The sequence below is a fragment of the Tiliqua scincoides genome, chromosome 2 (genome assembly GCF_035046505.1).
Source record: "Tiliqua scincoides isolate rTilSci1 chromosome 2, rTilSci1.hap2, whole genome shotgun sequence".
NCBI classification, from domain to species: domain Eukaryota; kingdom Metazoa; phylum Chordata; class Lepidosauria; order Squamata; family Scincidae; genus Tiliqua; species Tiliqua scincoides.
Window position 1 is genome coordinate 67,961,493 of NC_089822.1, and position 26,057 is coordinate 67,987,549.

Here is a 26,057-nt window from a genome sequence, read left to right on the forward strand (position 1 = left end):
GTTCATCAGTTCCTTTAGAGATGGGCAAGAGAGCCTGCTCCTGCCTCCTGCCCTCCCACCCAATGCAAAAACAAGCATTAACCCTTCCCTGCCTCTTGGCTGGAACTTCCCTGCTGCTCGCTCAGTCTGAATGATGGTCCTCTGAGGTTTTTCACACCGCTAAAACAGTAAGCAAGCACACCCAGACAGACACAAGTCTGCATTTGTGGGGACAAGTGCTGAGTCAGGAGCCCTTGACTCGAGTGTTTTGCTGAGTCTTCCACACGTGCGACTTGAGTCGTTGTGACTTGGACTTGAGTCACCTGACTCGAGTTTCCATCCCTGGTGAATAGTTCAAAAAAATCTGCAAGACTCTCGGAACCAGTGCACCTTCCTGGCTCAGTGAGAACACAGGGCAGTTTTTAAACAAATAAACCAAACACTGAGTGCAGGTTTCTAGCGCATATCCACCTGATTAGTTTAAGTACATGCTTACAGATGGGTGTGCAAGTCTTTAGGATGATTGCCTCCTGGTATGTGTGTTCTGCTGGTGCAAGGAACTGTTAGTATTGGTCCAAAAGTGGGTTACAGGTGGGGCCTCGGTATCTGCGAGGTATCTGTTCTCAGACCCCCCACGGATACCAAAAACCATGCATAAGCAAATCAGCTGTTTTCAGCCTCTTAAACCTTCCAAAGGGGACCGGAGCTCCACTCTGGTCACCTCTGGAGGGCTTTCTGAAGCCCTCTGCGGCCTCTGCAGGCTTCAGAATGGCCAAAAAGGCAATAAACTGCTACTTCTGGTTTCTGGAGGAAAACTGGAAGTGACTTTTTAGTGCCTTATAAGTCAGTGGGAGGCCCAAGGAAGCCCCAGAAGTAATTTTTTTTTTGCACCTTTCGACCATTCTGAAGCCTGCAGAGGCCACGGGCAAATGGGCACAGCCTCTGCAGGCTTCAGAAAGTGAAGCTCCGATCCCCTTTGGAGGGTTCAGGGGGACCTGCATTGAACCAGATTCACGGATATAAAATTTATGGAAAAACAAGCTCCACCTGTATTTTATTCTTTCAGAGTATATCCCCAAAATTGCCAGGGCTTACCCTTTGTCACTGTTGCTTTACACACACCTTAGCCAGGATCCAAAGGGTGATGATGCAACCAGCTATGTGTGTTGAAAAGGAATTTTGTTTCCTGAAAAAGTCCCACACCATGCTGCCATGCAAACCAGTTTTGAGACTGACAGGAGCTTCAAAAGGAATTTGAAAAATGGCATGGCTCATATGTTTTAAAAAAATAAAAGGTCAAAAATCTCATTAAGTATGCACAATTCCTTGGGCTAATGTAGTTCTTTGAAGGCTCAGTTCTAGCCAACTTTCCAGCATCAATAAAGCCGCAATGCAGCTCTGAGGTAAGGGAACAAATATTCCCTACCTTGAGGAGGCTTCCATGTCAGCCCTGTCAGTGCTTCCATGACACCTCCCTCAATGGCATTGGCATGACTGCATCAGCATTGGAAATTTGGATAGGATTGGGCCTTGATTCACTGTATTCCTGTAGCACTTGAATATCTGGTGTAATTTAATTTGCACCCAATTCTACTATAGTTCCAATTATATTTTGGCCATGTTCCCTATCCAGACTGCTTTGAGTGTTCACCACAATGTGCAACCCAGGAAAGACAACATCAGCTTCTACATGCAAATCACACACAACTGTGAAAAAGCTCAGTTTTTTTTAATGTAGAAAGAATGTTTTCTTTTTTTCTTTTCTAACATTTGATGAAGTGCTTTTCATTTTAATTTTAACTGAAGGGGAAACAAAACACATTTTCTGGACACGTCTGAGTAGATTAGTAAATAGTATTTGTACACATGCAAGCTAAAGAGTAATTTATCAGGTAGAAGACAGATGTGTGCAGTTGAGGATGGGGGAACTGAATATGATGCCCACCTGAATATACATTGTGGTGCATTGTTAATGAACTGCTGTTGATTTAGGGAGAGGGTTGCTTAATAGCAGTATAAAAGCCAATAATGTCATATGATAATGTGCTTAGCCAGAAGACAACAATTGTCTCAAATACAAACAGCTGAAGCTAAAAGGAAAATAAAGAATGATTCAATTAAATTTCTTTTTTACGGTGCTGAACTCTTGCAACAGGTAGAAACAATGTATGTTGACGTATGTATATAACTTACCCACAATACAAAAAAAAAAGTAAAAGTACTGATTTAAACTTTCTTCTTATATGAAAGAGAATGAACCTTTGAATTACTGTCGTGTGGTGCTTAGCAATGTTTCGACCAGCAACAGCCTGCATATGCAATGGCCACCGCTGGTTCACCCCCCAAGCCTCCAATACAGAGGGAAGCTGCACTCTCCTCACATCTGGAGGCTTTTCTGAGTATCACAGAGACAGCACCCATCCGCATGCTGCCTCTGCACAGCTCAGACTGGCTGTTTTGACCGAAAACATGACTTCCGGTTTCTTGGGAAACTGGAAGTCGCGTCTTTGCCCAAAACGGGCATTCTGACCCTTGCAGAGGCAGCAGATGCTCGCTGCCTCTGCTAGGCTCAGAAAAGCCTCCAAGCCTCACCTGATGACAGGTGTGCCAATCCACATCCCTGTCATTAAGCAACGCACAGTTGTACTGGCACGATCATTCTTCCTAGTTCTCTACCAGTTTTCTCTCCAAGCAATATGGCTGCTGTCCCATAACTCTAGTAATACATGAAGTATGCAAGACAGGACAGATCAGGTGGGACACCTGAGATCAGGTGGGATAGCAGGTGCAAGATTGGCATGACGGCAACTGTTTTAGTGATGTTACTGAGTTTTAAAACTGGGAGGAATCAAAAATGAACCCAAACACCAGTTTGAAAATGATGAGCATATTTAATATCCAAGTCAAAATCTCTTTGCATACTGATTTGTTTCATAAATCATCTCAGTATATTCTGACCTGCTCTCCCTAAAATTTACCTTCCAGCTGTGTGTATAGTTATGGATGTTAAGGAATAAAAATGGTTAATACCTTCAGTAAGAAATAATGTTGTCACATTTCAGGAATTCCTGTTTCACAGAGACATGACTGGAGATCTAAAAGCATTTGTAGACAAATATGGTTTTGATGTCCTTGTCATTTTGACCAGCTACTTATCAGATGAAGGTCAAGAAAAAAGACAAGTAGCAGTTTATACAGAAAATATGGAGCTAGGAAATCAGGTAAGTATCCTGGAGAAAACAACAAAGTAATTTTTCTGTGTCCTAGAATAAGATATTGTATTACACATATTTCTATATCAATAGCATTGTTACAAACATTTTATATCTATCTTGAATCTTCAAAATTACTGCACTGTGAGACTCTGGAACAAATAACTTCCATGATTATCCATGAGCAAAGATGCAAGTAGTTAAAGGGAGAAGCTGTGGGGGGGCGGGATACAAATGTAACTTCTTTTAGGCTTAAGATTTTGTAAACCCAAAACTTATACAGGTGTACCGATATATCCGCAGGGTTCTGTTCTGGCCCGCTCTGGAGCTGAGGGGAGCTTCGCTTTGCAAATCTTTGCAAGTCTTTGCAAATCTGCCAGTCAAAATACCCAGGTTGTTTAAACTTTGAATCCTGCTTCTCTTGACAAAAGAATTGAACCAAATGGTTCTTTGAATCTGGTACTGTACTTTAACAGCCCAATCCTATCCCTGGCAGCACCACTAGGTGCTTTGGTGCCAAGTGGCTATTATTGCATCTTGCAGCACTGCCAGGGCCGCCAGAGGTTTCCTTGGGGGGAGGGGACTTTCATCCCCTTCCGCCAGGGAAGCCCCAAGCCCTGCAATGGACTCAAGTCTACACTGGCTATTTTGCTGGCACAGACAAGAGAATCACAGTGTTGGCCTATGCCTGACATAGTTTAAACATCCTGGGTATTTTTATATGGTAGAGCAGAGCTCTGCCTGTTCCTCTCCCCATCCATCTCCCCTAAGGCCCTCACTGCCACCCAGAGCTCTTACTACGCTCCAGGTGGCTTCCATCTGGTACTAGACTGGCACTGGTGCTGACTTCTCTTTGAAGTCATGGATGTGCCATACGATACCCAGCACCAGTGCTAAAGTTCAGTGAACAATTAGAAGGACAACATTTATTCACATTTTTAAAATGTTTAAAATTTTAACATTGTAAAATGTTATTCACATTTTAAAAAATAAAAACTAATTTTTATAAACCTTTCTCAACAGATTTGCTGTGAGTTAGAAGAATGTCAAACTCCTTGTCTGGAGTTGGATCCTCTGGAATATGGATCTGACCAGCTCCTCACTTATCAGCAAGAAAATGCTGTAGCAAATGGTGATGAAATTTTTCTGTTAATGAAAGATGTTGTCAGCAGGAGACATCCAGAAATGGCACCAAACAGTAGAACGTCTTCCACTGAAGCTGTAGCTGGAAGTGCTCCACTTTCTCAAGGGTCTTCTGGTATTATGGAGCTGTATGGTTCTGACATTGAACCACAGCCAAATGCTGTCAACTTTATAGAGAACCCTCAAGATCATAATGATTCTGTCCAAGCCCATGCTGATGTTAACATAGATCTTGTGAGTCCAGACAGTGGACTGGCTACTATTAGAAGTAGCAGATCTTCCAAGGAGAGCTCGGTTTTTCTTAGTGATGATAGTCCTGTAGGAGAAGGTGCTGCATCTCATCACAGTTTCCTTTCTGGTTTTGACTCATATAGTCCCATTCCTGAAGGAGCAATAGCCGAAGAAGAAAAGCCTCAGTCTAGAAATGGCAGTGACAATTTTGATCTTTTCAACTTTGATTTAGCACCAATGGCTACAGTTCAGACTGCTCATTCTGCAGACTGTTCCCCATCTGATGATTTTTCCCATGACAGTGGTTCATCGGAAGGACAGCCACCAATTGCTTCAAAAATACTTGATGAAACAAAGCTAGCAGAATGTGACAATGCACATTATGCAACTGATCTACTAATGGCAACAAGTGAAGACGATGGTTTAGGAAAGTTTGATGAATGTAGCCATGCGCAAGAAAATCCTAGAGAGTTTTCTGAAAAAAAATCAAGTCTCATTGACTTGGAAAATGATTCTTCCTCTTGTCCTGCGGTGTTGAAAAATGTTGAAAGAAGAACCCCACCAACCCCTGTGAACAGTCTTATAGAAACTCCACCTTTAGATAGTGGACCATCATTATTTTATCCACAAGATATAACTAAAAAAAATAGTGAAATAGATCATGTGAACAGTTCTCAGTCTCGTGTGAGATATGGGAGTTGGTGGGATGATTTTGAATTAAATTCAAAAAATACTGATGCGTGGAGTTCAATTGATCATGAATCTGTATTTCAGAGTCCCAATTCATGGAAAGATAATAAAGCGAGTCTGTTATTGAGACAGCAAGCTGATCGAAGATCTTCTGACTCAGTATGCATGCAAAAACAACCAAAACATATGGACTTTTCAAGAGCAGGCATTTGGGAGAACCATTTTAGTACTGCCTATAATCAGAATGCCTTGGGATGCCAACAAAAAGAAAATGAACAGCAAATGGAGGACTTTGCCAGTAACATGTGGCAATCAAATCAAGTTCCTTCAATATCTGGTTCATGGGATAGTACCACAACAAATGGAAAACACACCAACATGAATTCATCTAATGTTTGGGAAAAGTTTGATCATGATGGCTCTGGACAGTCAGTGAGTGCATGGAATGTTTCTCAGCTGAATTTTGATCAGATTTCACTAAGAAATCTAGATACATGGGCTATGTCTAAATGTAGTCCATCAGATTCACCAGAACTTTCAGCAGATAATGAATGTAAAAATTTAAACAATCAAGTAGATCTAGGATCAGAAAACAAAGGACAAGATTGTACAACACAAGAGCAGAGAGCATATGAAAGTACCTCTGATATCCGCAATCTGCTGAAGAATGTTACGTTAGCCAAGGAACATAAAAATACCATACATCAACCAAAACAGTTTGATGATACAGCTGGCTGGGGTGTGTATGACATCAGAAAAGAGGTACTTGGAACCTTAGTTCCTTGGGAAGATCCCTTTTTGTCATATAGAGATTCAGACTTTATTGCATCAAATACACATGAAGATGTGATTGTTTCTCCACCAGATACAAATTATTCCACATCAGACTCCTATGTATCACCAACAGGAGTCGGAGATGAAAGAGAAAGTGAGGGCAAACATCCTGACAGAGATCCAGTGTTTGATCAGATGATTAACTTGGGCTTAAGTGGACCTGAAACATACGATGAAGCGGATAAGAACTCATTACCACCATTTCCTATAACCCCATCAATCTCCAGTGACGGAAACAGTGACCTATGGAAAGTCCCACTTAATAATGAGAAGCAAACAGAAATTGTAAATTCTGAAGTTACCTTGGTGACAGAAACTAATGTAGTTATACTTGATTCAGAACAAAAAGATGCTACTTGTTTTTCAGAAGACTATTTTGTTGATGAAAGTAGTCTTTCTAGTTCTGAAGATGGTGGAATAATGCTGAGTTCCAGGCAGAAAAACAGTCACTCACCACAAAATAATACCATACCTGAGGTAGAAGAAAAAGCTGATATCTGTGGCAAAAGCATCTTTGAGGATACATGGTGTCCTCATTTGGAAACAAGTGTCTTGGAAAGTGTGATTTCAGTGAGCGATGAGATAAAAGGAAGTGAACTGTCAGAGAAGGGCAGTGCACTTCCAGATGAACAGTTGAATGAAGAAGGTGAACAGCTTCAGCAGAATCAACAGGCAAGAGGAGAGAACAATATCTCTCCTGCATCATTGCAAGAAATCCAGGAAAGAAAAAGAACAGACAAAATAAATAAACAGGTTATCCTTAATGATATTCCAAACAATGTTAGGAATGAAATACAGCAAAATGACACTATTTCACTTCCACTTTTGCTTCCTCTGTCATATACCAATAGTTCAGAAGAAAGCAGGACAACTCCTGACTGTCCCAGCTCCCCAGAAAGAACAAGAAGTAATGGAAGTCCAGAAGAAGTAGCATCAGAAATAAACTTACCATTTCCTAATCAGACTCATTCTGCCCATGAAGAAATGGTGAAAGAGTCCTTAAATAACAATGCAGAATGTTGTGCTGTGTCCCCCACTGAAGATAACATACATTTGGTACAATTTCACATAGATGGTCATCCAAAATATGGCTTTAATGTTGCATCATCATTCGTCTCTGAACATTTTGATAAGGATCTATCTCCAGAGGATAATAAGGTTTCAGGAAAGGATTCTCCATGTTCTCCTAGAGGGGCACACAATCAAGGCAAACATTCTCCAATAATAGGTGAAAATCAAGATGCATGGAATGAATGGAAGAAGAAAAGCCCTAAGTCAGAGCCATCGCATTCTTTGCTACACGAAATGTCAGAACATACAGGAGACTTTCAAGAACATTTATTTGAAGAGTCAATGTCTAACGTGAACATCTGTAACTTTGAACTTGAAAATACTGAAAACATTTCAGAAATGAACAGCAGACTTGAAACGCCATTGGAGGATAAAAATAAAGACAGTGACATTCCGCAGCATCCATATGCAGAATATGTTGAATCACTGGATACCATAGATATGCCTGTGACAAATAATTCATTGTTAGATGAAATGGACTCTTCTAAGACAGCTGAACTTTCTGAAAGTCAGGACTCTGAGAATAAGCTTTCAAATGATAAATGTATTGATACTGTACCGCATCATGAATTGTCCCAAATTTTAGATGCTTGGAATATATCAGTGAATGAACATGTTGAGTCTATTGACATAAGTCCTGAAATAAGTGAGTCTCTTGAAAGGTCAGATACAGTAAGTAGTTTTCCAGAAGATATTCCAATAAAAAGTATTTGCAGGGAAGACAACACTTGTAGCGGTTCCAGTCATGACTATACACATTCAAGTGCCACAAGTCCTGATATAAGTGATTCTTCTACAAATATGCATTTTTGGGACAATTTGCAAGCAGCTAATAATCAAAAAGTAAATGAAGGTGTTTGGAATATCACAAATAATGGCAAAGCAGAAATACCTGGGAAAGAGTCCTCTGAGAATAAAAGTCAAGAGGATTCTGAAACAAGCACCGATCACAAAGTTCCTAAAAACCTAGATCTTTGGAACACACATGTAGAAGATGATACAGTATCTTCATTATCAAGTCCTGGAATTGATGAACTTTCAGAATACTTAAATGGACATCAGGCAGAGATCCAGTCAGATTTACACCCTGATGAATTGGAGAATAAAAGTAATAGTGATAGAAAAGAAGATTGTTTGCAATTCAGTGAAACAAATATTGCAATTGATTCAGGAAGTTCAAGTGCACAGCCTAATTTGGAAGAAAATATCCATGTGACAGCATTAAATAATACTTCTGAAGAACTTAATGCTTCAAGAGAGAGTTATGTTAATAAGGTTTCTGAACACTTAGTACATTGGGAAACAATTAAAGGTGAAGCGTATCTAAGTACCCCCCATGAACAGCCACACAGTGCATACACTTGGAATTCATGTGTCGTGAATAACCATATTGCACAAATTGCTGTGATAAATGATGAAGAAAGTATTGCAGCAAGTAAGTCAGATGCATGGGATGCCCTGTTGCAAGGTCATTCAGGAAGTACATTAGGTAAAGATCAAAAGTACGTAACAGAAGCCCTTGGATTTCCAGATGATTCTTCAGAATGGTGGAATTCTCAAGTCCAAAGTGAGAGTTCCATGGAAAGTCAGCAGTTGGTTTCTGATGATGATTTAAAAACTGATAATACAGAAGTCACTGTCCATGAAGCAGTACTCATAAAAAGAGATGAAAAACTAAAAGAACCAAATCTCACTGGTTCTGCTTGTGATGAAAATGAGCCTATTCAGCATAACAGTGAAGGTGAATGCAGCCATGAAGGACTTTCATTGGCTATCCCAAAGAATGGATTAGATCAAGGTACTGCAAACATTGAGGAATGTGATCCATTGTCACCACTACATAAGAATGAAAAGGATGTAGAGGAAGACCTGTTTGTTCCAGCTGACAGAGAACAAATGAATCTTGAACAAGCTGTTCCAGAAGATTGGCAGTCAAGCTTGTTGAACGCACTTGCTCAGGTAGATCCAGCACTTGGACTGTTAAGAGATAATATGAATGTAACATCCAGTAATCCAAATGAAGTTAGCATAGTGAGTCCATTTAATCAAAAACTATTAGACACCAGTGAAGAATCTCCAGATATTCCCCTTCTGTCTTTAAAAACAGGAAGGAAATCCACCCCAACATGTGATGAAGACAGAGCTCCACAGCAAAGTGCATTTGTTCCAGATATATTACAAAACAACACCCCTGGGGACTGCCAGGCATTCACTGTTGATCCTGATCTGTGGACTGATGTTGAGCAGCCTTTCATTCTGAGAACAAACAAAGAAAATCCTGATATATTAAGTCACTGTGATCAAGACAGCAGTTCACAGGCCTCAAGCAGTCCTGATGTTTGCCATGAATATGAAAACAAGCAAACATATGCACAATCTTCTGCTCTAGCTGAGCCTGAAGAAGCTACTCAGATGTCTCCCATGCTGTCATGTATATGCGAAGACACATACTTTGATTTTAATCAGCAGCTGGCAATCAACAGAGAAGAGCTAGGTCTTGAAGGGAAGAGTTCATGTCTCCCAAATAATTATGGGACAGGTTTTGATGAATTCTACCAACTAACACCACCTAGAACTGAAGAGCCATCTAAAATTGGAAGGGAAGATAGTATTATACAGGAAGCTGACATAGCAAATAAAACTATTGAAATAGTGGATCTGCCAAGTTTCTGTACTGGAAGTTTGGAAGTAGTGTCTATCAATCTGGAATACAGTGCAATTGAAAATAAAAGCTTTGAAGAACAGGAAGACTCTGCTTCCACAGATATAATTAAAACTATAGATCATGATGTTGCTGCTGTTTCTCCCACTGATGGTAGTATATGTAGTAACTTTTCTGGTAATGATCAAGTTTTAGCCTTTGATCATACAACAGAGGTGGTTGATCAGGTGGAAACACTAAACATCAATAACGTCCAAAGAAATCATAGCATCAATGAAATATCAATTACTAATAACCCATCCTCTTTACTGAATGAAATTGATCATGTGCCAGTGTTAGACAGTGAGTCAGAGGAAGTAGAAATGGATCCAATACTCACAAAGAAAAACTCACTTCAAGCCTCTCTAGAAGAGGAGGGGGAAGATTTTTTATATGGTGCAGGAAGTCAGTATGCTACTGACATGGTACAAGAGTCTGAAAACTTGCATGAGAATCACAGCCCATGGTTTATAGGATCACCAAGTATACAGTCACCATTTGTGTGTACTTCCCCATTTGATACATCATTTGATACAGAATTCACTCTTCAAAAGGGTGACATGAACCTGTCACAATCTAACACTACTGGTATCAAACATGAGGTTGCAGAATGTTCACAAGGAGACCAAGACTGGGGATCATTATTAGTAGAATCTGAAGTTACTCCTGAATCTTCACATATTTTGAAAGGATTTGAGTTTGAAATAGAATCGAGTAGTGTTGATTCTCCAGGTGGTGGAAATGAAATAAATATTTCAGTATCCAAAGCTAGTGATATCAATGGTGAGGTTGCAGAATGTACTCAAGAAGATCAAGGCTGGGGTTCACTTTTGTTAGAATCTGATAGTCCAGAATCTTCCTGTGTTTTGAAAGAATCTGAGCATGAAACAGATTCAAGTAATATTGACTCACTAGCTGGTAGAGGTGAAAATAACCTTTCAGAATCTAAACCTAATGATGTCTACGGCAAGACTAGGAAATGCTCTCAGGAAGATCAAGACTGGGGATCTTTATTATTAGAATCTGAGAAGACTCCTAAATCCACAGATACTTTGAAGGAATTTGAGTATGAAACAGAATCAGTTAATATTGATTCACCAGCAGATGGAGTCATAAGCATGACCAATGGTGAGTATTTAATGCACTTACTAATAAAACAAGTTTGCTAGACAAATAAAACATACATGTAGCAGATAAAGTATGAACTACAGGTCAATGTTATGTTTGTATGCCAGGGCATAAGAACTCTCATGTTTCCATTGTAATCTCTGTCAATTCAATTCAATTCAATTTTATTTGCTTAAAACCATAGGTCGTCGCAATACATTAAAAGAAAAACAACAACAAAATATATAACAATAACCAATAAAAACACTCATCCTTAAGATTTATGGAGTTTTGCATGGATCTTTTTTGCGGCTTTGGCAAACTTTGCTACTTGATAGGTGATAGTAACATCTGTACCCGCAAACAAACTGCATAGCTGAACAGGCAAGGGTCTATCATGCAATAGTCTAAGTATACCAGCAAGAAATTGATTCCTAGGATGTTCATACAAGGGACAACTAAATAAATAGTGAAAGATATCATCAATAACCCCTCGTCCACATAGACAAACTCTTTGATAAGGGGGGGGTATTATCATATTTCCCCTCCAACCAGGCCAATGGCATACATTGAAAGCGAAGGGCCGTAAATGCTTTTCGTAACGGAGCAGCAGTTAAATTTATAAAATAATTTTCCAAACCAAAAGATGTTTTATAAACATAAAACCAAAATGCAGATGACATTTGGGAAATAATACATAAATCCTTCCTCTTAGAATAAAGGCTAATTTTTTCTTTGAGCAACTTCTTGATTTCATTAGTAATAAGAGTAGGAAGGGACTCTACATTGAGTCCATATTCATCCATTATAGGTCTAACCAAATTTGCCCAAGACTCTTGTGAAGGATTTTGAAGTTGTTCTAAAAAACATTCCTTTGGAAGGCGGGAATCATTCATGGAGTTCAATTTTAACCATTACCTAATGAGTGCAATATGACAGCTAGCTTTAATTGAAATCAGTCCCACCTCAGCTCTTAAATATACAATTGGCGTTGCACGGGGAACAGATAAAAGAGATCGTATAAAAGAATTCTGGGCCAATTCCAAAATAGGGAACTTTGTATATCCCCAGACTTCAGCCCCATAGGTTATTTGAGGAATTATTTTTTTGGCAAACACCTCAACAGCTGGAGCAACTAAACTTCCCCCGTGAACTCTAGTAAATCGAAGTAAAGATTGAGTAGAATGAGTCGCTTTCAAATTAACTGCATTAAAATGGTACTTCCATGAGAGTTGAGCACTAAAATGGAGACCAAGATAACTAAAAGCACTGAGCTGTCCTTTAGGTTTTCCATCAAGGTTCCATCTATGAGTTTTTCTGTTCCTCCCAAAAACTACAACTTTAGTTTTGGCATAATTAATAGCCAAATATTCTCTTATGCAAAACTTACTCAATTTGAGCAAAAGCCTCTGCATACCCACAAGAGTGGTAGAAATCATTGCAATATCATCTGCATATAAAAGAATTGAGAGCTCAACATCCCAAATTGAAGGTGGAAAAAAATCTGGACCACTCAATTCCTGTACAAGATCATTAATATAAAAGTTAAAAAGAAAGGGAGCCAACAGGCATCCCTGCCGAACTCCTCTGTCTACAGGAATTGCCACAGAAAGCAACCCATTTGCCCTTAATCTGACTCTAAGAGTGGTGTTTGAATGAAGCATCTGGATTAAAAACAACAATCTTCTATCAATATTAGTCACAGCCAATTTTTGCCACAACTGGTCTCTATTAATAAGATCAAAAGCCGTACTAAAATCCACAAAAGTGACATAAATCTTCTTTTTACCCAACTGGGAGTATTTTTGAATCAAATGATGGAGTACAAAGCATTGGTCTGTAGTGGATTTCCCCTTTTGAAACCCAGCCTGTTCTTCTGCAATTATTGAATTCTCAGCAGCCCAATGCTCTAGTTTACTCAATAAATATTTAGAATACAATTTAGAAATTATACTAAGAAGACTAATAGGCCTAAAATTCTTTGGGTCAGCCTTAGAGCCTTTTTTATGGATAGGGACAATAACACTAACTTGCCACCCCTGTGGTATTTTCCTGGACTGATTTATATAAGTAAACAACTTAGCAAGAACTGCGCTCCACCAATTAATGTTTGACTTAAACAATTCACCGGGAAGCATATCCTCCCCTGGCGCTTTGTTATTTGGCAGGGAAATGTAATCTGTCAAAATCAGGATTATTGCTTTTTGATGTATTGACAAAGAACTGAACAGATTTTTGAAGGTTCTCTGCTTTATCATAACATACAATACAGTGATGATATTGCAGAGTATCTTTTATATATATATAAAAATTAAAGATATATAATTTGCTGTAATGGATCATGTAGATTACCTTGGTTTGGCAGAATACTAATTCACAATACATAAACAAAAAATAGAACAGAAGATGTTTAAGTCAAGCAGATTTTTTTTTATTTAAAATGAATGTGAAAAGTAATACATTAACTTCTCTAACTAGAATTTTTTTTTTTATTAGAAGTGGCCTGTGATGCACTTAGTACTGAAGATAAGGGGTGCAAGTCCACTGACAGCCCAGATATGATAAGAACAGAAAGCAGGGAAGAGACAAAACTAAAGGAGGCTGAAGATCGATCTTTACTAGAGATGGATTATGTTCTCATTACTGGAGAAGAAAATGTATCTTTGAAGAAGGATATCTTGGTAACACGAGAAAGTAATTTCACTTCACAGGAAGTTACAGCAGCAGCAGAACAAACAGATTCTCTTGAAACCTTTTCAGCAGGCTGCTCGGATACATTTCAGTCAATCTCCATAATAAACGAAAATGAAGGGCAGTCTACGCTGGAGACTGAATGGGATTCTTTTTATTTAGCAGAGAAGAGTTCGGCTGTTGTGCCTCAAAAACTGGGAGATGAAAAGAAATCACCCAGAAGCCTCTTACAAGATCAGGAATGGACTGTGGTGGGCCAAAACGGAGTAGATGATATATCACCTGAGGAAAGTTGTAGTAGGACAGACACAATAGAGTCACTGTCTAGACATTCTACTAAAGAATTAAAAGATACTTTAAGCCAGGAATTAATCTGTGAGACACAAGCTGAAACTCTGTTAGAGAGAAGCCCTCACAAATCATTGGAACAAAAGGAAAGGAATTCACACAATAGCAGGGCAGATGCTCTTTTATTGCAAGTTGTTTCTGGTGATGCTGAATCGGATGTCAGTTCAGAACAGCTTTCTGGAGGTGGCATGATAGCAGAGCAAGAAATCGAAGAAGAGACTCAATTTGTTGGCAGTGAAAGAGAAGTCAGTCACATGCCAAGGTAAGTATAGGCTCATACGTTTTATTTCGGATTGTACTCTGTAAGGATATTGGTCAAGACCTTCCAGAATCAAATGTTTATTTCTCATAATATAAGTGTTTATACCTTAATTTTTTTTTGCAAATTAAGTACTACTTTTGACAGTTACAAAAAGGCATCTTGGGATCCGTCTCATCATAACGCATTTTCATTCTGTGTCAGCTACCCACTTCTTTCCCCATTGCTGCTACTTCATCCTGTTGTTGATTGTACCCATATCAAGGTGCAATATAAGTTTGATGTTCTGCTCCTGAAAATCAAAAAGTCAGCCCAATCATACTAAACTACCCTGCGTGGATGTTTCTACAGAAGATTCCAAACCTCGGGGAACACTGCAGAGGGCTGCGCAGGGCTCCCCGCACCTCCTGCAGCCTCCAGCAGCCCCTCCTACTTAAAAATAAGTGAAAGCACCCCCCATAGGGACACGATCCTGGGGATTACTTCCCTGCCTCTCCTCTTCCTCCACCCATTAAGGCAGGGGTGTCAAACTCATTTCATACAGAGGGCTTAAGTTAGCATTCAGCGCACCTGTTGAGGGCCAGAAGTGACGTCATAAACCAGAAAGTGACATCATTAAGCAGCTGATAGCCAGAAATCAGCACTTTGTTCTCATTAACTGCATTAACTGCAAATGACAGAAGAGAAAATACATGAATCTTGATCATATTTCAAGGTATGGGAGAGCCCAATTTTCATGGGGCTGCTGTTTCAGCAGTAACACCTCAGTGCTGCTCAGCAGCTGAGAGCCTGAGGGCCAAATAAAAAGCTTCCAGGGGCTGCATCCGGCCCCCGGGCCTTATGTTTGACACCCCTCCCATAAGGGGACCGGGGAACCTTTACGCGAAACCCATTTGGTTCCAGACAGGTTCCAGAAAAGGTGCAGTGACAGCAGTAGCTGCTGAATTCTAGCCACCTTCTCGTACCCAATCCCACAGCCTGGGTCCATGTGGTCCTGTATCAGCAATTTCACTGGCATAGGTCTGGATCATATTTTCAAGATGTGAGAATCTTTCAGCAGTGCTGCTTCTGCCAAGGCATCACTTGGCATCACAAACTACTGCTCTGCTGCTGAACTGTGAAATGACACTGTGGCAGAAGTAGCTGTGGTAATCAGGTTCTCACATCTTGAAAATATTATCAAGATTTGCACTTTTTCTCTTCTCTCATTTGTAGCTAATGAGTTTCTGTGTAAGAACGAAGTGCTTATTTCCAGCCATCATCTGCTTAATGACATCACTTCCTGCCTAACAATGTCACTTCTGGGCCCCGGCAGGTGCCATGAATGCTATTTGGCCAGTTACATGAAGTAGATTTGACACCCCTGGCCTAGAGTCTCCTTCATAATGAAGTGGGTTTTGAGCAAGCCCACAAAAATGTGTGCTACAATACATTAATTACTCTTTAAGTTACAACAAAATGTGGCTTTCCTTCAACTAAAAAGGCTACCCCCTGCACCTCCAGAATGTGTTTAATATTAAACCTTGTTATTGTTTATTCATAATGCCTTCAGATGTTGTCCCGCTGCTTTATTGGATATTAGGAATGGGTTGTGAGTCTTCAAGCATGGACTTTCCTTTAACTCTAGTATTGGAACCTTGAGAGCCATCCTCACTCACAAATGCTCCTAGCCCTGTTGGACAGTAAGAGGAAAGGGCAAACTGCCAGAAGGGCTACATGACTGTCTGCTTAGGCAGTAGTTCTAGGCACCACAATCAGGCTACTAGTTGTACTCATATGCTCACGGAGGCTTATGCCTAAGCTTATGCACACTTGGGTGTAGGTGAAATATAGTATGTCTTACAGCAACAATCTACATTTGTGTACAACTCTGAAATATGGCATTAAGTATCTGTAATAAACAGCTGAAATGAATGTAAATACCATGAAATTTCTAATTTATAAAAGTGTAACTTTGTTTAGACTGACTTCTAAATAACAGCCTGCCCATTTGTGTCTGTTGTTTGATAGGCTGTCAAACTGTAAACTTGGAGGTTCAAATATCTATTTAGCTGTTAATGCAAGAATGGTCTTGAGGATGACGCTGTACATGCAGGTAGACCTGGGTTCTGCATCTGTTGGAAAGCCCAATAGACCTGGGCTCTAAAGATTTTTGGGGGCTGTTTCACCCCCCTCTACCTCCTTTCTTCCTGCCCCCTTCATCACCCTCCCTCTGCTCTGTTTCATCCCTCTCCCTTTTGGAAGAGGCCCAAAAGAGACTTTGCACCCTGATAAAATTCCCCTCAGAGTACAGGGCAGTATTATAGAGATACATAATTGTAAAAGAAGATAGCCATGAACATTTATAAATCAGTATATGTATACATATGTATCATATGCTAGTCTGCTAGGATGGTGATGGTGTTTAGATGGAGTAACACCAAAGAACTACATTTCTGAACCACTATAAAATTTGGCATTCAGTATCTGCAGCACATTGCTGACATGGAATTGAATACTGTAGTATTTTTCTAATTAATGAAAATATTAAATTTCAGAAAATATTCAGAAAACATTTTGATGTCCACCAAGCGTTGAAGTTAATCAAATCTGAGATTCAATTTTCAAGTGTTCATATTCACTCTCATTTACATATAATAGCCAAAATACCATAGGCAGACATCTAACCAGGACGGGCCTCAAGAAGGATGGATGCTGTGTGAATAGGATCAGATAACTAAAAGAAAAAGAGAAACAGAGAGGGAGAAGCAGAGAGCCAGAGTGAACTGGGGCATTCAGAGTTTAGTCAAATGAACAGTGAACACTGGGAAGCAAGCAATACAAAAAATAAAAATGAGTGAATGATCATTCTAGCTATCGTGCATAGTTCCTTCATTTTCTGTTCCTGCCTATGTGTCTTCTGTCATGTCACCCTCCTTTCCTTTCTGGTTATGGAATCATTTCCCTCTTCAGTTGACTTTTTCATCAATGTCTCTTCTGAAGCACCCAAGTCTCATCTCATTAGGGCTGGTTCCAGGCTTGATGCCCCGAGTAGGCTGATCAGCAAATTGGCCCTGGAAGGGCCAACAAGCTTGAGGAGCTGGATGTGGGCATCGTACTGAGGATTGTCTAGTGTGATCCTGCTCCCTGGTGCTGGCATTGCATCTTGCCCAACCCACATTGCATTGCCCTTATGTTGGTGCTGGAAAGTAGGTTAGGATTGCACCCTTAATTTGCTGATTTTCTCTTTAAACTGTTTTGTGAACTTTTTTGCTGAAAGCAGTATAGAAGTATTCTTAATAATAATATTATTTGGGTATGCAAAATGTTTACAGCTGATTAAGTATTCAAATTGTAGAGCATGTTATCAGTTCAGATTATGTCACAGTGGTAGGCAAGTGAGAGTCAAGCCTATCTCATGTGAAAACCGTTCAGAAGAGTTTTCACCAAATTTGGATTGATTTTGATTTATATATAACAGCTGGTGCTCAAAACTACCCTGCAGATGAAGGCTGCTTTCCCCCCGCTATGGGTGCATGGTAGCTACCTTTGGTTGAATACCAAGTACAAGTTATCATACCACAATACTGACTAAACATATTTGTGAGTAAATAACACAGATCTACTTGACCTTTCTGATAGCAGACCTTTTAACTGTGGTCTTGGAGACTGATCTGAATTGGTATATAGTAGCACAGTTTGTGGTGTGGATAAATCTTGAAGGAATAATGATATTTTAGGGGTGCCCAGACCCTGGCCCATTTGTGGCCCTTGGGGACTCACAATCTGGCACACAGGGAGCCCCCAGTTTCTAATAAGTCCCTGGCCCTCCAGATACTTGCTGTAGTCCATGCTGGCCAGATGTAACTGCTCTCAGTGTGAAGATGACTGTTTGACCTCTTGCATGAGCTGTGGGATGCGGATTCCCTCCACTGCTTGCTGTTTCACATCTGTGATGCAGCAGCGGCAGTGAAGGAAAGGCTGGCCTTGATTTGTGCAAGGCCTTTTATAGGCCTTGAGCTATTGCAAGACCTTCATTCATTCATATAAGTTTCATCTCTAATATATTCATTTATGAAAATTTATTCAGATTTGAAATGTAAATTAATTTGGCCCCTGATACAGTGTCAGAGAGATGATGTGGCCATCCTGCCAAAAAGTTTGGACACCCCTGTTTCAGAACAATGATGATAAGAAGTTGTTTGTCTAACTATTGAAACCTGAAATGTAACTGAGAGAAAAATGATTATATATTTCTTCATTGGGAATGTACCTTCTATAGTTTGGCATTGCTTTAAAAGGCAAATGCCATCTTTGGTCACATTATACTGCCTAACATCATAGATTTCATCACAGGTCAGCACTACATAAGAACTGCTTTGTGACAGGATAGTTTAGTAATCACAGGGTAAGATGACGATGGTTATGTTTGCTTCCTCATCCTCCCACAAAGTGTGGCCTGAGCCAGTATTTACCTCACATGCCATCCCTTTGGAATTTTCACAGAAACTCTACAGATTCTAGAGAAAATCTGTTTCTCTCCTTTCTGTGCACACAGAGTGATATGATTGTGTGATATAGTTTGTTGCTGTGTTAATTCAACTCTACATCACTACATGCCTTTTAAAATACTTTAACTGAAAGAGAACCTGTCAAACACTTCAGAATATTTATGGGCACAATCCTATGCATGTCTACTCAGAAGCAAGTCCCATTGCATTCAGTAGGACGTACTCCCAGGAAAGTGTGCATAGGATTGCAACCTAAGTCTTATATAACCCAGAAAAATTAGGTTTTGATCTGTTGAGCCCATGACAAGTTTCCTTTTGTTATCATTCCTTCTCACACTGTAAATCTTTATGCCATCTCAGAGCAGATAGTTTTTTCCATAGGCTGTTTTTTTGTAAAAAAAAATTGTGTGTGTGTGTGTGTGTGTGTGTGTGTATGTATACACAACTCCTGAGGGGAGTAAAAATCATGCTCTGTTGCTAAATTCCAGTTTTCCTCAGAGCTGCTTTGCCTTCTGGTACATACAGCAGGGTATCTAAAGGCAGGTGATCATCCTTATTTAGAAGTACCACTAGTCATGTGACAAAAAAATGGTGGAGATCTGTATTCCTAGTAAGCTGCTCCAGGAGGGAGATGCTGAAGTGAAGTCATAAAAGCATCTTTATTATTTTTGCACTGCAAAACAGCCGCCTACACTTATAGAAGGTAAGCACTGCATTTTTGTGTGAAGGAATAGATATTTAAAGCGCTTTCCTAGTTAATAGCTCTATTGTTGCACTTACTACGGAAGGGGGTGAATAGAAAGGACTGAGAAGAATATTTCTCAGCAGGATGTAAAGCATTCACTGCCTCATTACGGGAAAATTAGGCAGCTGTGCTTTAGTTCTGTTGCATCTTTTTATGAAGGGGACTGGACAGCCATTTGAAGAATTTGTAATGTCAGGAAGTGGATGTGGTTTTTGTAATTAGGGAACAAAACTTTACTGTGTGTTCAATTGCGTAACGCTCTTCATTATTGTCATTTGGTTCTCTGCATAGCTTTCTGACTAGGGCAGGCAAGAAAAAAAAATTAAGGTGCTGTAACTGTCTTACTAGGTTAAAAGCTTGCTTAACTAAAGGAGCACTACAGCCATTTGCGATCATATCATCCTTGCAGCGCACTAAGAGGCAACTACCGGTTTTTTAATTCTTTGTTATCAAGTGAAGCATGTGACATTTCAGCCTTGAAACATCTCCTAGCTCATCTTCCTGCTATTTCCTAGCAGGGAAATAAGATCCTGTAATTGTCTGAGAGAGAACTGAGTATCAGATGAACTAAGAATACAATGAATGCAAAACTACATACTAGCACTAAAACATTGTAAAATTTATCAGAGCCTAAAAAAATTCTTTTGAGAAAGTTTTTTAAGAAATGTCTAGTTAAGCTAATAATTAAAGAACTCATGCTGTCATAACCACACATATAATTTCCTAAAAATAAGCTATTTACAGTAAAACCGCAGTTAAATGGATAACAGCAAAGTTTGGGATAACATGTGGGTAATTGAATGTATGAATTACTAAGAAGCAGGGTTTTCATTAGTGGTAGATGTTGCAGATGAAGAAATAGGTGAAACAGCATTATACCTTTCTTATACCACAAGACTACTTGGTATAATTTTTAGAATGTTTATAATTTTTAGAATGTTGCTGACTGAATTTTTAAGTTGTGCTGTGTGATTTTTAGCTGCTATCTTGGGGCCCAATCCTGAACTTGGCCAGCACTGGCACTGGGCCAAAGCGCTAGCACAGGGTGTCGCAAATGTGCTGTAAAGCATATTTACAGCACCTTGTGAGGAGTACTGACGCCAGTAAGGCACCACACCTAGTGCTGGCAAGAAGAGGACACTGGGGGTAAGTTCAACCAATGGGTGGTGGTGTGGCCTCTGGGGAGTGGGGGGAGGGCAGGGAACAGGGACAAACCAGGGCAGGAGGGGGCGGCATGACACGGAGGCTCAAATCTGTGCCAGCAAAATGGCCAGTGCAGACTTGAGAAGCCCCATTGGAAGGTGGGGCTTTCCCCGGGGAAAGGGGACAAAAGTACCCTTCCGCTGAGGAGACCCCTGGCAGTTCCCCAGTGCCTACTGGATACAGTGGTAGCTGCTTTCATGCTGCTGCAGCGGGCATCAGGAAGCTCAGGAATGGGCTGTTACTCTCTTATCTTAAAACCGTTCTGTGTTTTCATATGTTAAATTTTAACTGGTATACTGTATTGTATTATGCTGACAGATGCCTTGAGCACTCTTAAGGAAATGTGAACTATAGACAGACTAGAATTCCACTCAGAATTCCTTGGAGGATAAATGGATAAAAATGTCATTAAATATTGAATTGATATAGTAAACTTAATATTAGGCTTGGGTTTAGGAGACTGTGCTTCGTCCCATCTCAGCCATGTTTTAGTTTTATTAACTGTCTTCGGCTGCAATCCTAACCGCACTTTCCTGAGAGTAAGCCCCATTGAACAAAATAGGACTTGCTTCTGAGTAGGCCTGGCTAGGATTGTGCCCTTCATTTAGTTTTATTAACCATGAATAGTTTTATCAACTATCTCTCAGTCAGACAGGAATGCCTTGTTTCATGAGGTAGTATAAAAACAATGAAGACATTGTAAAGCATTCAGTGAAATTATAAATAATAGTCTCAGAGGGGGGCAGAGTACTAAGTTTTACAAGGCACCTCAGCGTGCCATGTAAGCTGTCCCTCCCCCTTGCCTTTGGAGTCATTCTGGGCAGCAAGAACAAGATGGAAGAGATGCCTCCATGTTACTCTCACTGCCTAGAATGGCTCTCATGGTGAGGGGGAGAGACAGCTTACATGGCACATTGAGGCACCCTGCAAAACATAGCGCCGGGCCTCCCCTCTGGCAATGCTACTGGGAGCAGTGCTTTCACATCGGCTTTGACAAATCAGCAAATGTATATGTCCTAGGGTAAATAATCTTCCTCCTTAATTCCTCCTCATATCTTCACTCTGTTTACAAAGAAGGAAAAATGTCTTCTGTGTTTTAGTGCTGTAGAGAAGATCCTTGCATCATCTCTACTTTGACTACTTTGCTATAATTGAGTACTGTGCTGTAATGCAGTGGTTCTCAAACGTTTAGCACCGGGACACACTTTTTAGAATGAGAATCTGTCAGGACCCACCAGAAGTGATGTCATGCCCGGAAGTGACATCATCAAGCAGGAAAATACTAAACAATCCTAGGCTGCAATCCTACCCACACTTACCCAGGAATAAGTCCCATTTACTATCGTTGTTAAAAGCATATACCCAGTAGCCTGTTAAAAATATAGATAAGTAACATTTACTTATGTTACAAAAGTAACATCTGTCCAAATGCAGTCACATACCGTGATGGCATCAAGTCTACTATATTAAAAATAAAATATTGAAATGAATGGGGACCCACCTGAAATTTGCTTGCGACCTACCTAGTGGGTCCCGTTCCACAGTTTGAAACATTGCTGTAACGGATGGTAGCTCTGAAAGGCCTAAATATTTGCATCCCTTTATAGCTGTACTAATCTAACTCTGACAGATGGAAAAACTTTGTTTTCTTTTTTTTTAATATTTCAGTAATTCTCCACACATAAAAGCTGTTTGACTTCTGTATAAGATACATTAAGATATAGGTTCCCTAGTTCGCACAGTAATCTCTCTTCAGAACTCTTATTATCTCATGCAGTCTCCACATTTTTAGCTTTGGTAAATCCTAACTTGACCCACTTATAGCCACTGAAAAAGCTGTTGCTAAGATAATTTCACTGGTTAATTCAGTAAGGCTACAATACTATTTACATCTTCCTGGGAGTAAGTCCCATTAAATACAATAGGACACTTCTGAGTAAGAATTCATAAGCCTGTGCTGTTACGGTGCAATCCTAACCCCTTATGTCAGTGCTTTCCAGCACTGACTTAAGGGCAATGCAGCTCTGAGGTAAGGGAACAAACATTCCCTTACTTTGAGGAGGCCCCTGTGAGTGACACCCAACTGCAGGATGCAGCACATGTCCCATTGGCACCCCTGTACCAGTGCTGGAAAGTACTGACATAAGGGGTTAGGATTGCATCCTTAGTGTCCTTACATCATTTACTTACCATCAACTCCTCCTTTCCCCCAACATTAATATAGGCTACAATCTTATGCACACTTATATAGGAGTAAGCCCCATTGAACCCAGCTGGGCACTTCTGAGTAGACATGCATAGGATCACACTCATAGATACTTTCAGTTTTAAGATTTGTTTGATATATATCTTCAGCCCTTACTATAGAACTTACTCTTACTAGCCAGGGTCAAGGGCCTGTTAAAACAGTATTGTCGTAGGCTAGGGTGATCCAACAGGTGTGCTGCATGCAACCTGTGAGGCCTTTTTTGGAGCCCCTCCCAAGCCTCACTGCAGCCACCACCCATCGCCTTCTCCTGCTTCAGCAGCTTTTCTATCTCCCTAGCATGCCATTTCAGCTTACTTCAAATTACTTCCATATCTGCGCAGTCAGGGTGACACAAGGGTTGTGCAACTTCCTAGCCGTTAGAAGTTGGACCACCCTGTCCTAGGCACTCTGTATAGTTTCTTCTGTTTTCTTTATGACTTTTAATGCAGTACTCTGTTTTTACTTATGCCTTTTCAATACCTAATGCAAAGGTCTCTTGCCTGTGATTGCTCAGTATTATCACCAACATATAAATAAAATACTTTACTTACTGAGTACTACTTTTAGTATTGCTGCTTCATGTCATAACAATACCACTGTTATGATTGATCTCTGCTTCAATAATACTTTGTTTCGAGTCTGAAAAACAAAAATTACGAGACAGTGATAGCTAATAATGGAATATTTGTTAACCTGCCATTGGAAATAAATATTTCTGACCCTGATCCAGGAGGGCAAATAGAGCTGAGGCCATACTGTGATAGGTGACGTACAACATAGTCTGAATTCTCACTTTCCTTTTCAATGCACAGTCATTTATTTCCCTTTTAATGTCAACTGTAACAATACTTTCTATTGAACTTCAGTAGTTATTAAATTACTCCTGTTCCTCACTATCTTCATTCCTTCATTTTAAATGTAAACTTAACGGCTGTATCATATTTTGTTAATCGGCTTTAATTTAGGAAGAATGGGAGAATATTGAGAATGGAAGAGGCTTCCTTTTAGTAGCATACACTATCTGTCCTCAGAAGTAGTTGCATTTCTTTATCAATACTGTGCACAGTGTTTATTTTGACTATTCCTGGAGAAACAGTAAAGTACTGCTGAAATCTCCTAGCAGTGGTTTACAAAGAAAATAGTGCTGGTCACATGTGAATCCTACTATGGGATGTACATGCTAAACAGTGGTTCTAGTCATAAGCTACTCATATGAACAGGCAGCCCAATTCTGAGTTACCCGGAATGTGGGGCTGCAGTGGTGCAGAAAATGGTAGCCACAGCATCCAACACACAACCTGGCAGCTACCAGCGGGTCCTCAGGGGAAGGGGACTTTTGTCCCACCCTCTGCCCACCCCACTCCCTCCCCTGCCATGCCTCCTCTTCACCCTCTACCCACCTCCTCCTACCCCAGAACACCCCCTCCCTGTTTCCCCCCATGCCCCCACCTACATCTCTGCCACTCGGCAGTTTGGCCAACTGCAAATTGGCGGAGCACCAGTTATCGCCAGGCGGTAGCCCAAGCTAGCTCTGGTGCTCGGCCAACACGAAGCCTTGCAAATATGCCTTATGGCATGTTTGTGACAGTATGCGCCGGCGGTGGGCAGAGCTGATGTGCACTGCATAGGATTGGGCCCTTACTCTTCACAGGTTGTTTTCTTATTTGCATAGGCATTGCAAAGGAGCAAGGAATATGAATAGGAACACAATCAAATAATTTTGAAATCCATTTTTTGGTACCAGGTTTTCCCTTCACTAGGAGGCAATTTAAAATTTGCGTTTATTTATATGATTTACTACAAGAAAATACTGTCATTCTCTCTCTCTCTCTCTCTCTCTCTCACACACACACACACACACACACACACACACACACACACACACACACACACACACACACACACACACAGAGATTCCTGAGAGATGTGAAAATTTAATACGGTATATCAAGTACTTTAGGTTAAGGGATTTGAGCTAATTTTCCCTGTAGGAAGCCCCCAAATCCTTCAGAGGCATTTCCAAAGCTAAGTATTACAGGCAGGTTTTTGTTTTTTTTTAAAGTTTTCTGTGATGAACTAATTTGATTGCCTCAAATTAGTTGCTTATCCATCAGTTGGCTAGAGTGCCTTTGAAGAAGCTGACAAGGAATCAGCTATTGATTCCAGTTGCCGCAGCAGTCATAGTTAGCCAATGAGGAAATTGGTTTTCCTTTCTCTGCTGTGGACAGTTTTCTCTCAGCTGGAACTGGGCAGCTGCAGTACATCAAATTCATAGGAGCACATGCCCACCAGTCTTATTTGCGGCAAATTGTTCCCTTCCTGTTTCTGGAGTTTCAAGAGACATCCCAGCTAGGGTATGATTTACAACCAAGTCCCTTTGAACCTCAGATTTGAGCAACTGTGTTCTTAAACCACAACTGGGGCCTCCTTGACTTGGATATGGTGCATAATTTAATGTCACTGTCTTTTCTGAGGCTAACTCTGAATTCTGAGGCTAATTCTGAATGTCTACTTATGTATTTCAGCAGATGCTGAATAAATTGTCTTTGGATTACTTCCCACAAGTCTGCTTTCTTTAGCTGATTGGTTTTATCCCAAATGCTGTTGCTCTCTTCTGGGTTTGGTGCTACCCGTGTCACCCATTCATACTAACATTCTTTTGACAGTAATGCCCCAGTGTGTGAGTTTATCTGTGGCAGTTCTGGCTGGCCCATAGCATCCCACGCCCTCAGTGACCCACTGTAGAGATCCTGCGCTCAGGATGTTATTGTGTGTGGCAGTTTTACATGCCACTTCTTGCCAAAGTACGTAGGCTGCTTAGTTCCAGCTTTTCTTCAAAATGCTCATTGCCCTAGCCATTATTTTGCCACAGCAAAAGAAACTGATGCACCAGTTCTTCATTAGCATAGCTTCAATACTCCCAGATTTTTTTCATCCTCATTTCCTTTTTTGTCCATAGAGGAACAATACTGTCTATGGAAGGGGTGCATAGCTCAGTGGGAGTACACCTACTTTGCATATATAAGTTAAAGGAATATCAGTTCAAGCAAAATAAAACAAAACGTAGTGTTCATGGCTGGAACTTTTGAGTCCTGGAGAGCGGCT

At 40.3% G+C, this 26,057-nt stretch overlaps 2 protein-coding genes across 2 annotated transcripts in view; both read left to right on the top strand.

Moving 5' to 3' along the window:
* Positions 1-13,929, top strand: part of LOC136638530 (protein prune homolog 2-like) — a 65,855-nt gene extending 51,926 nt beyond the window's left edge. The window contains exons 7-10 of the mRNA XM_066612572.1: positions 3,042-3,200; positions 4,215-10,989; positions 13,465-13,649; positions 13,825-13,929. Coding sequence (XP_066468669.1) covers positions 3,042-3,200; positions 4,215-10,989; positions 13,465-13,649; positions 13,825-13,929 — 7,224 coding nt within the window. The remainder of the gene's footprint in view (positions 1-3,041; positions 3,201-4,214; positions 10,990-13,464; positions 13,650-13,824) is intronic.
* Positions 13,930-14,234: 305 nt separating this feature from the next.
* LOC136639900 (protein prune homolog 2-like) overlaps positions 14,235-26,057 on the top strand; it is a 56,912-nt gene continuing 45,089 nt past the window's right edge. Inside the window, exon 1 of the mRNA XM_066614546.1 lies at positions 14,235-14,269. Coding sequence (XP_066470643.1) covers positions 14,262-14,269 — 8 coding nt within the window. The 5' untranslated portion in view covers positions 14,235-14,261. The remainder of the gene's footprint in view (positions 14,270-26,057) is intronic.